The sequence below is a fragment of the Carassius gibelio genome, chromosome B2 (assembly GCF_023724105.1).
Source record: "Carassius gibelio isolate Cgi1373 ecotype wild population from Czech Republic chromosome B2, carGib1.2-hapl.c, whole genome shotgun sequence".
NCBI classification, from domain to species: domain Eukaryota; kingdom Metazoa; phylum Chordata; class Actinopteri; order Cypriniformes; family Cyprinidae; genus Carassius; species Carassius gibelio.
The window spans coordinates 1,935,402-1,947,945 of NC_068397.1; the positions used below are offsets into that span (position 1 = coordinate 1,935,402).

At 36.9% G+C, this 12,544-nt stretch overlaps 1 protein-coding gene across 1 annotated transcript; it reads left to right on the top strand.

The window, feature by feature from the left end:
• Window positions 1-10,031: 10,031 nt before the first annotated feature.
• foxq1a (forkhead box Q1a) lies at window positions 10,032-11,484 on the top strand. Its single transcript, XM_052548119.1, has one exon. It carries the CDS (start codon window positions 10,207-10,209, stop codon window positions 11,056-11,058), a length of 852 nt encoding a protein of 283 aa, XP_052404079.1. The 5' UTR covers window positions 10,032-10,206; the 3' UTR covers window positions 11,059-11,484.
• Window positions 11,485-12,544: the final 1,060 nt, after the last annotated feature.

Here is a 12,544-nt window from a genome sequence, read left to right on the forward strand (position 1 = left end):
ATGTTGCCTTGGTCATTACGAAAATGATCTGCATCTGTGTCCTTTATTGTGCACATTGTCAGCAGATCAGCGGATCTTATGGTAATTTGCCCTATTTAATAAATGTAATAAATTTAAAGGGATACTCCACCCCAAAATGAAAATGAAAAATCCAAACCCACAGTTTTTCTCAGTTTTTAAAAAAGTAATCTGATTATGTAACTCACATCACTTATAATGCGTTTCCCCCAACACTGGGCACAAACTGAATTATGGAATTTACTATATCCACTTAACTCACAATAAATGTCATGCAGTCTTCTAAAAAACACTAGATCTTATGAAAATATGGCTGCACAAACTGAGATGAAGAAGTTGATGTACTCTAGATAGGATCTTTGTTAATAAAGCCTGATCTCACAGCAATTCATACATATTTTACGAGGTGGCTAATTTGTGCTAAATCGTACATATTTTACGAGTTGCGCAATTCATATGAATTTGTACAAATGACCAACACCTAACCCCGTCCATAAACCTACCCATCACTGGGGTCTAGACAAATCATACAAAATCGTACGATTGAGGTTCTACGAATTCATACGAATTAATCACCTCGTAAAATAAGTATGAATTGGTCATGAAATAGCATTGATAAAACCCAACATAATAGGAAAGCTCTCTGTTTCTGAACCATTATTTGACTACTTTTGGGTAATTTGAGTAAGGAGGAGATTATTTATGGTTTTGAGTTGATTTAATGCTAAATTTAAAATTTTAAATAAAACTGGAATTCAAAATATTAGACAGTTGTGGAGAATCCCCCTTTCTCAGTTAAATGAATTATGATCCAGTGGTGAAAACCGAGCGAGTGTGAATGGATTTGAAAGCGCTGCTGACATTATTATCAGAAGTGATGTCGTTTGCTTTGAGAGTTCCTTGCTGTAGTGCTTCTCCCACAGGTTATCAGTGATACATGAAAATATGTTTGGAAGTCCCAGAGTTTTTCAATGAGATCATTCACAGAGCAGACAGAAAACAAGCGTTCTGCTTTGCATTAGCTTCCCTTGTGCATTTGAATGTAATTGACATTGCATAAGCTGCCGTGGTTTTGGGAGCGAGATAAGATTGTTAGTATATCATCGCAAACCGTGCACTTCGATTTTGCCATAATGACTGACATTGTGACACGTCGGCTTCCAGACAACTGTATGCAAACCAGTGTGAACCTATCAACGTTCTCCAGGTCACCGAGGTTGGCTTTGCCCTCTGAACACAATGGATCTCCAGAAGAATTGGACAGAAGTGGCCCAGTCAAAGAAACATCACATCAGATAAAACACTTGACTCTGGCAATTGCAGTTTGGTGTTATTCAAATCGCCTGTTTGCCAAACACGTTGGTTTTTTTCTCAATTTTGGCTTCGCTGCAAATGAACCTTTCAACTCTAAATAAATGGCGATGCTGTAAATAACCTGGACGGCTCTGAGAGGAGCAGGCTGCTGCCTGCCGAAGTTTCTATTTTGGTTGTGTTGTCTTCACCTCAGGGCTGCGGTAAACAATCTGTCAGAGCAGGTGGAAGCAAAAATGCACCGGTACCATCAATTAAGATGGCGAGAAACCAAGTTCATGTGCAGGTGAGGAGAAGCACTGTGTTCCCTCCTTCATTTCTGTGCCAGCTGTAATTGATGTCTTTACTGGGTTTCGTTATGAAAGTTGCACACATAAATAAAAGTGCAAAATGTCACTGTGAATCTGGATTCATCTTGACTTTTATGGAAAAATAATATAAAATAAAACCATAAGACTGACTGAGGTTATTGTGGTTCTTGTTGCATTGCACTGCAGCTATTGCATGTTAAAATTAAGCAAGTGCTTAGCAACCACACTGCTACACCTTAACAACCACATTGCAACAGCCGGGCAACCCACAACACACGAGTATCGTCATGATGAGTGATGATGGTTGTAGGTTGCAGTGGAACAATATTAAGTGCAATTTCACAACTTTTAATGTGGTTTATTGTTATTAGTATCATTTTTATATAAATAGGGTGATGGCAATTAGGACTCTAACACTGCGAAAATTATTCAGACTAGCTTCCCTTTTGAGATTAAATTCAAGTATTGCACATTTAACTTTTTTCTTTTTGCTATATATGTAATTAATGTAGGACCCTAAAAAAAAAAAGATAAAGAAATAAAAGATTTTACCGTATTATTACATTACAGTAAATTCATAAATACAATTTACTGGCATTAAAAAAGGCATTAAAATAAATCTTATTCAGCATTTAAACAAACTAACAAATAAACAAATAAAAACATAGTTTAAGCATGAAAAACAATTAGTGGAAGAGGTTCAGAAAATCAAAGATCATATAAATCAACAATATGAAGTTTTAAAAGCACAAATCTTTGTAGTCTGCCCACCAAGCAAGCTGTATTTTTTTTTCATGATAGGCCTATTATATTTCTTTATGTGCTATATTTTATTTGAAAGAAAATTTTAGATTATTAATGGTGTAAAACAAGCATCACTTATTTTGCTGTAAATGTAGGATAACTTTCTTTCTTTCTTTTTTTAAGGGCTTAATAATTCCAGGTGATAGAATTTACATTAGATATAATTGAAGTAAGTTATCACCTAACAATTACCTATAGGTTAACAGTGTGTCTCTGACTTTCTACCTTATATACATACATACATACAGTATATATATATCACCTTTATAGGTCACTGATGAGTCGCTGTGCAACATTCAATGAACTGCATTTGTATTTCTACACTATAGACGGCCGCTCAACAGCTCTGTAACCAGCTTGCAAATGTCAGTCAAGAAGTAAACTATTAGCGCTCTTGTTAAGAGAGTCATTATACGATCAGCTGCTTTAAAGCTCTCCTGTTTCACACTCGTCTCTGCAGATCCTGGCCTGTCACGACTTGTTCCACATATCTCACACAGGGCAAATCTAACGCTGACAAGCAGAGCGAACAAATAAAACGCTACAATCCTCTGACTTCAAGATCTGTGTGTGTGTGTGTTTAAATGGTGACTGGCTGTGAATCTAAAACTTCCACTGAAATGCAAGAGTCAACTGATCAAGACAGGGCAAGGGCAGAAGCAGTATTTCAGCTCAGTGTGTGTTCTGATGTACAGAACAGATCATAACTGATATTAGACAAGCACACTGGGCTATTACACCTTCTAATATTTACTGACTTTATCCACTATTGATACATTATGTTCTAGTAAATTCACACATGGAAAATACAAATTTGAAAATGCACTGAAAAAAAAAGGTCTTATTCATTTTTTTTGTTATTATTTTCCAGCAAAAATATAACTATGTTTCTGGTGAATGTATCTTGAACTAAAGGGACAGTTCACCAAAAAAATGCAAATTTTGTAATTTGCTCACCCTCAAATTGCTCCAAACCAGTATTAATTTATTTTTCCCAATTGAACACAAAAGAAGATATTTTGAAGAATGTTGGTAACCAAACTGGTAGCCATTGACTTTCACAGTATAAAAATATTATGGACGTCAATTGAGACCAGCAACTATTTGGTTACAACAGAAGATCGAAAACCATACAGGTTTGAAACAAAGCAAATGGTTGAAATATCCCTTTAAGCTTGTTTTTATTGTCACATTAGTTGGTTATTGAGTTAGTTGGTTAGTTAGTCAGCTAGTCAGTTAGTTATGAATAAATAAATAAATATTTATTTTTACCTTGTTTTAAGTATGAAAATAATTAGTGGAAGGGGTATACAATTTATGATATGTATATTTACGATACCTTTCTAAAAATATGCACAGGTTTAATCTCTTATATAATTACTGTGTATGTATATATATATATATATATATATATATATATATATATATATATATATATATCAAGAGCAACAATAATAGTTGCACTGAGAGCAAATGTAGTTTTCTGTGAAAATTCTTAGATGTTACTCCATAGAAAACATAATTTCACCAAAGGTTTCAACAGTATCTCAAACTGTGCTCTGATTTGCCATCAAAAGTCTGAGATCTCAGTATTTCTTCCATGACCTTCCCCATGCCATTGTATAGCTCTTACAATAATTGTCCCAGTAATCTATTACTATTTCTCAGAAGTAGCCAAATTGTAAGAGAACTCCATACGTGAGAGTTAATACTGAAACTCAGTTATGTCTCCTGAACCATGAAAGAGCAGAGAAGTCTGCAAAGCAGTTGTTTCTGTCATCTTGAACCGGAGGACGATCCCTCTTTCTGATCTGGGGGAGGGACGGCTGGATCTCGTGCAAACCTCCTGCGTGAGTAAGCTGTTTGGCTGTTTTTTCAAGTTAAGACGGGAGGGGGGAGGTTAGCGTGGATCCTGCCAGCAGAGGAGTGGTGTGATTCTGGACGTGTGCCCATCTCTGTCACGCTGATGACGGGACTGTTGTGTCTGATACTGGATCAGTGCTGCTGTGTCCCTATTCATCCCTATCAGGAGCTTACTCCCTTCAAACGCTGAACAATACCAACATCACAACTGTCTTAGTCATAAAAAACACCAGTTGAACTTTAAGCAATTTTTCAAACGCAATATTTGAATACATGCATTCAAATGCATATAAGAAAAGTGTTCCTGTAGCTCAATAGGTAGAGCATTGTGCTATCAAGCACAAGGTTGGGGGTTCGATTCCCCGGGAACACATGATATGTAAAAATAAAATACCCTGAATGCACTGTAAGTCGCTTTGGATAAAAGCGTCTGCTAAATGAATAAATTAAAATTTTAATATGTGGTGTATTTACACGTCAGAAAGTAATATTTTACATATTGCCTGCTTTCAAAACCTCATAGCAAATAAATTTTGCCAACCCTGTTGTGTGTTAACATGTACTTAATACTTAGAACATGAAGAAACAGAACAAACTGAGACAGACTCAATCCAGAAGAACTGTGGCAAGACACTTTTGTCCTCGGTGCACTTGAGCAGAGTTTCTCGGGAAGCTTCGCAGGTTTCTTCAAGCGTCCTGGAGACACAGTTCTTCTGGATCGAGTCTGTCTCAGTTTGTTCTGTTTCTTCTTGTCACTCCAGACAGACTAGATCTCTGTGTGGAACATTATTACAATCAATGGAAAAATGAATGTCTGGACATTTAAACAGATAGTTCCTACTGACACACTACAGCAAAAGTGTTGTAATACTTTTTGCCACTGCTGTATATATACAAGATTTATTTTGATTATATTTATATATATATATATATATATATATATATATATATATATATATATATATATATATATATATATATATATATATATATATACACTGTAAAGAACACTTTAAAACCAAAAACGCATTGCAAACCTGACGTTTTTACATGTTTTAATGTGTTGATTTTACAAAAGCACAACCTGGTGTCCTTCATCGCATCACATCCTCAGCTCTTCACTGCTGAGCAACTTACTTCTCTGTTATTTTAATTGCCAGTCTCATAACATTCAAGTTTTTTTAAATAAATTTTTTTGTGTCAAGGTGAGAGACCTCAGTACCAAAATAGATGAATCACAATGGGCTCCGCAGGTTCAGACCTGCTTCTGCACCAGCCGCTGGTTTCTAGCACTCATCTCAAAGAGCATGAAAGAACTTGAACCCTGTTCATCTGCTGATCCTTTACAGTAATTACACAAGAAATACAATCAGCAAGTGTGCTTTGACCAACGCCACATGTCTGTATTTCAGTAGTTAGTCTAATATCCAATGAAACTTTCTTTATCATCATATTTAGATGCTATTTTTATCCACATAGTGAAATTCTTCATTGCATTTGAAGATTTAGTTTGAATTGAAAAAAACATATTCTCATCCAGAACAGTGTTTATAGATGATCATCTACAAAACAAGCTTTGTAACGTTAAATATAGTCTTCTTGACTTTTAATGCCGCACTAAAATCTGTCCACATTTCCAAACCACCATCATGCTTTTATAGGTAATTATGGAAGAGCAAGTGCTAACGAAAAATAATGTGAAGAATGGATTGTATTACGAATGCATAGGTGTTAAAGCAGCAGAAAACTATGCTTGACATTACAGGCATGTTCCTATTGAAGTGTTCCCTGATCTGGAATCTGTTAGGATGTTTATTCATCGTAATATGCATACAAAACTACAAATAAGCATAATTTATTAGTCATTTTGTGAGCAAATGCATTTTTAACGTCATGTTTTCTTTCTTGAAGTTAGCGAGCTAAATGAGGCTGTTTCTAGAGGAAGCATGTAAAGGCTAAACTGGCAAATCTTCTGATCGTTTGTAATTGGCATGCTTTTAAAATATGAATCCAAATATCCAAACCTCTTACAAATAACCATTTCAAATGTGTTAAGCTGCATTATTGAGGAAAACTTTAATAAAACAGGTAAAGTTTAGTTTGAGGAGCAATTCTCAGTATGACTTTTGTCTCAATAAACTCCTAATTGGCTACTAATTAATAGTTAGTAAAGTTGTTAAACTGATTACATATTACATAATAAAGGCTGTATTTAGTAATGTAATCTAGATTACTCCTTTTATGCAATGTAATTAACTACTTTTTAACTCCAGCTCCATCTTTTTTTAAAAGAGTATACCATTAAACAAAGCATATTGATATAAAAAGCAAAGAGAAGAAAATATATTCCATTTTTGGATATCAGCATCAAATGCATTAAAAGTTAAGTTACACCAGGGTTTCCCAAACTGAGTTTAACACCTGAACTGCAGTGAGTTTGTGAGGTGATAACAGGCTAATAGTTATTTAAATCATAAAGAAGTCAAATGGATTATTTAAAGATATTTCAAGTAAATATTGTTTTGTTTATTGACTTTATCGGCATCATTGCAGGTAAAAACCACTGAACTGTTTTGCTGTTACAATAAAATGGCAATACTGTTAACCTCAATTCAAGATAACCAGATCTTTCCTGCTTTATTAACTGGTTTCTGTTTCAGTATAATTGGGTGCATTGTTAGTCATTTGAGTTTAGCAGACAGTGGTTTGTCTCCTGGTGAATTCATCGTGACCACACCAGTGACATTAATGCCCAAACTACTCAATTAGTTTAATTTCTCTTCAAGCATTAACTCTGCTTGATCAAAATGGTGTGGAGATGCTCATTTGATAATACAGACATGGATCTGAAGAAGATTACAATGTAAAGTGTTTTAATAGATGGCAGAGTCTGATGTCAGTGATGAAGGAGATCATCTGAAGAAAGCCATGGACTAAAGACTGATAGGAAGAGTTGAGCTGTTCAAGAAAAGCCCATCAGGTCTGTCCTACACTCACCACTGTTTATGCTCGGGTCTGTTAGTTGTGCGCTCCAGATTACTGGAAACAATTTCAATCTGGAAAGCACCATATAAACACAGGAGGGGAAAATTAGAGGGTGCGCATGCCTGTAACTCCACTGGTCCATCATATTCTTTTTTTTTAACCTGCCCTGCAGAACGCAGCTCTACAGACCACAGTATGTGCTGTATTTATTTGGCTAGGCCAGGCGTTCATAGAGGAATACCCATTCATTCCTGACTGCTGGAAGAAAAATAACTCTGCCTCTGACATTTCACATCACGAATTAGGCCAAGTTTTAATGAACCGCATTCAAATATCAGCACATGATCCAAACTCTTATGCTCATTACAGCACATAAAAAAAGCTTTCGGTTAAGTGTAAAACACCAGGTGGTGTGCATTTATTACACATTTTGACCAATTGGATAAAATGTCCTGATTTGATGCAAATCTCATCATCAGAGTTCCTCACGTTCATCAAAAACAAGCTTTACATTTTCTATTCTTCCTGTAGCGATCCATGTATGACAATAATTACATTTGCCTGATTTAATTAGCTCTGACTGCTTAAAAAATAATAATAATAAAAAAATAAAATAAAAGAGCAATCCTTGAAATGATATTTCTAAATCTATCTGAAATCATACATTAGTCACTAAATAGACCAGTTGAATTTGAATTGCAGAGGTTAGATCTAAATCATATGTTGTGGACATTTAATAGGCAACTTATCTTAATTGATTAATTAGCAAGGGACTGTATGCATCATGCCTTTTCCCCGTAACACCCTTAACTTGTTTTTACGGTCAGTGGAAGACGATTAGCTGGTAATGAGGTACTGCAGGTGTAATTACCAGCGTGTATGCGGTCGGCCGCAGTAGGGCAGTGGAAACTACTGCTTCATCCAATGTGTCGACTGTGAGGAGTGTGTGGTAAACCTCTGCTCACACATTAATGAATATCTGCAAAGCACTTCAAATCTAAATATTTGAGTTATGGTTAAACCTGCAGGAAACAGCGACCCAACACATGAAACCTGTGAGCCAGGGTAATATTGCATCTTCTGTGTGTGCGACAGGTTCATGGAAAGCAGCACGCAGTCAATGGGCGGATGCTAAAAAAAATGAGACTGGAGGATGATAATGTATGTCTCAAGCAGATACTGTAACTAAATACATGTTCATTACAAAAGTGTAGAATATTAAACTTGACAGTTGGTCTTACTCTTGTTTCTTGGCAAAGAATTAGAGAAACCATTGATGCTAATGAAGATTATTTTAATGGTTGTATTGGCATGAGCCATGCAAAATATGCATTTCAATTCTTGCATACTAGGAGAAAAGTGAGAAAAGAACAGTGCATGTATCATGTAACATGCATGTATTTTTCATTTAAAAAAATAATTCCTTACATCGTTCATCAGAGTTAAAAAGAAATAAAATGTCAAATGCTTCTTGGATATAGAACAATCTAGTATTTATTTTTAATATATATATATATAATTTTTTTTTTTTTTTTTTTTTTTTTTTTTTTTTTTTTTTTTGCAGTTGAATTGACAAAGGCAGAAAATATAAACCCAATTATTGAAAAAAAAAATATATATAAAAAAAACTACAAAACTACAGTGTGACCTTGTTGAACCCAGAGCAAGTGACCTATAAAAAGTTGACCATAAAGCTGTGGGATTTTTAAAGGGATTTTTCATCATTGTGCTATTAGTATGATTTCAGAAGCTTGACATTTGTTTACTTTAACAAGGAAATGTAAAACAATATATATATATATATATATTTTTTTTTTTCAAGCCAGTATGTATGAAATGCATATGTTTTATTTACTGGAGTCTGCAGACCCAAATGAGTGTCATGACATTGAAGCATATATCCGATATACTGCTACTGATTTATAGTCATAAAGGCATTCTGACACCACTTGAGTGTTCAAAACATATAAAAGAAACTTCATAATGAATATGTAAATCATAATTCTGAAACACATTCTGCTTGTTTATGTAATATAAGTTGTTTTACTGCAACAAGTGACACAGATCAAAATGTGTCCATTCAGTGTTTAAATATTTGATGCAACTTACCTCGAGTTTGAAAATTAGAATAAATATTTATTCATTTATAATATATACCTTAAATGCTGGAATAGTGCCTCAGTATCCTTTATATATGGTTTAACCTGCATGAATGACATTCATCAAATGTATAAATGGGATGCTAAACAACTGCATAGTCATATTTTTAAAACGTCCTCTTTTGCAGTAATTAAACAGTTTAATGCTCTAAGGAATGTTAAACATAATATGATGTGATTGACGCATCTAATAAAGTCTTGGTATGTTGCGACTTATTACGATTAAACCAGTTCTAACTCTAAATGTACTTTCCAGGACTATTCTTCTCATAGGTAAAGCTTTGTTGTCTGCGAGCATGCCATGTCTGATAAACGCACGCCACCTGCTTTCCTGAGGTGAAACTCTTCTGCGTGGTGAGCAGAGGTGAGCAGGGACGCAGGTGACAACACTCTGCTCAAAGCAACAACACAATTCATCACGAGTCTGTCTGATGTTTGTCCACATACTCGACCGCTTTATTTCAAAACAGGGTGTGTGTGATCCGTGTGTTTTTGTAAGAGTGGTTTTAAGACTTAAAGACAGGCCCCGCCCCCTGTAGGCATACCCAGAGGTGAGCGCCTATATTAGCCAGCTGAGCGCGCGCTCGGGATGTGAAGTGCACTTATCTGAGCAGGTACAGGTCCTGTCACTCTCACGCGCTGGATTGTGTTTGACAGCTCCGCGTGGCTATTACACCTCTCCTTCTCCGGTGTTTGCTCAAGGAGTCTTACTCAGCGGAAGCGTCTGGACAGTTAAAGTGTCACAAGCTCAGCCAATGAAGCTGGAGGTTTTCTGCGGGGGTCACTACGACTCCAAGTCCGCGGAGCTCTGCAGCGACGCCGAGGGCAGCATCCCGTCGCCGATGTCCGCGGAGGAAGAGCTGGGCTCGGATGGAGACTGCGTGGCGCACAGTCCCGCACCTGTTCCCCCGGGCGCAGAGAGCAAAGGCAAGCCCTACACCCGGAGACCCAAGCCTCCGTACTCATACATCGCTCTGATCGCCATGGCCATCCGGGACTCGAACACAGGCCGCCTCACTTTGGCCGAAATCAATGACTACCTCATGAAAAAGTTCCCGTTTTTTAGAGGCAGCTACACCGGCTGGAGGAACTCAGTGCGCCACAATCTGTCTCTCAACGACTGCTTTCTCAAGGTGCTTCGGGATCCCTCCAGACCGTGGGGGAAGGACAACTACTGGATGCTGAACCCGCACAGCGAGTACACCTTCGCGGACGGAGTGTTTCGGAGGAGGAGAAAGCGCATCAGCAAAAAAACAGGCAAGGATCCAGAGGGGCCGAGCCAAGCTCCTGCTGTGGACACTATAGTTACGCCTCCTTCCAGCGCCAAGTTTACAAGCTCCTTCGCCATTGACAGCATCCTCAGCCGACCTTTCAGGAAAGAGGAACGCATAGCCGACACCTGGCACGGGGGATATGTCATGCGGGGCTCCTCTGTGGCTCTTCCCCAAACGCATGCGCTTCGGTCCTTTGGAGCCCCGGAGGACCCCGCCATCAGCTACCGCCACCACCGGGACTTTCTCCCGTTCCAGCTGACATCCGAGTGCCTGTCGATCCCACACGCGTCCCCCGGCTTCCACCCCTTCAGGATCGACTATTTGCTCTCGTAATATCGTGTGGGTCTGGGATGGGGAACTTTGGCACTTTCTCAGCACTTGTGACTTGACACATACATTTCATCCGCCTGCGTAAACCGGAAAGTTTTATGCAGAATGTCAAGGAGTGAAAGTTGTGAACTTGGCTATTTAATGGCTGTATTGTCCTACTGAGCAGTTGCGTTGTTTTAAGCTGTCGTCTGTGTATTTATTAGTCTTGTGTGTCTGTCTTCAGTGTGTTGAACCAGGTGCCTCAAACGATTCTTCTAAATGTAATCTTGTTTCCATACTGTTGGAGATAAATTATTCAAGAGACAAGCTCACTTTGAGTTCTTACAAAGAAAGTGAGGCTCCTGCACCTAAACTGGAATTATTGCATTTTTTTTTCTGACAAAATGCATGTGCATTTTATATTGAATAATAAAACATGCTTTAAAATCACGAATTGAATGTTATCAATCAAGTTCATCGCCATGTATTTTAAAATACATTATCCTGTGAAATTATTTTATCATATTTTCACAAATAGATGTTTGCCCAAATACTGCGGTGCTGCTTATAGTGATTTAAAATAGCATTGTTGATTAAAATTACAATATGATTCCTAAAACAAACACAATACATGATCACGTTTCCGTTTTCTCATAATGTAGAGGAGAATTTAGAAGAATAGAGACTTTTTTAAAAACATTTTTTTTTTTTTTTTTGCCCATTGAGATGACTGGAAAATAAGAAAAAAAAGTCCCAATTATCCTGAATTAGCCCTAACTGCTATGTGTGCAGTGAGCAGAGAGTTTGACAGCAGCTCCTGCAGGTGTGTGATCATAATGCCCTTCTGTCTGGACACACTTCCCCTGCATCCGCATCCTCAACGTGTGTGTGTGTGTGTGTGTGTGTGTGTTAATAGTTCAGGAAGCGTTGAAAGCGGGGCAGTTTGAGACTTTGCTGAAGGACAACAAAACAAGATAAAGCAGCTTCAGTTTGAGGCAGCTGTGGATAAAAAATAAAAATAAAAAATAAAAAAAACCGGTCCATATGTTTCCACGAGCTGTCCACGGTCCTGAAGATAAGATGACATAACTCAGCTGTCAGAGCCAAGTACAGTATTTACCAAAACCACAAGATGCTTAATCAGTAAACGTGTCCTTATTTCTGCTTTAAACAATCCCGTCAAACATTTCGTCATATTACTACAATAATAATAGCAGTTTCTATAACTATTGTTACATTTTCGTTCGTTCGTTTTTTATTTATTTACTTTATGAATTATTATTATTATTGTTATTATTATTATTATTATTATTATTATTATTATTATATTTTGGGACTGTGTAACTATATTAATCCTTGTTAATATATTATGTAACCCGAGGTTTCTTTTGGCCAAATTGACACGCCTCAATAGATAATTTTCCCTCGAAAGGCGACAGTTTCAGAAGCAGAGATTATAATAGCATATCCACAATAAATTGACGAATTAATAAGTTAATTAAGTGAATAT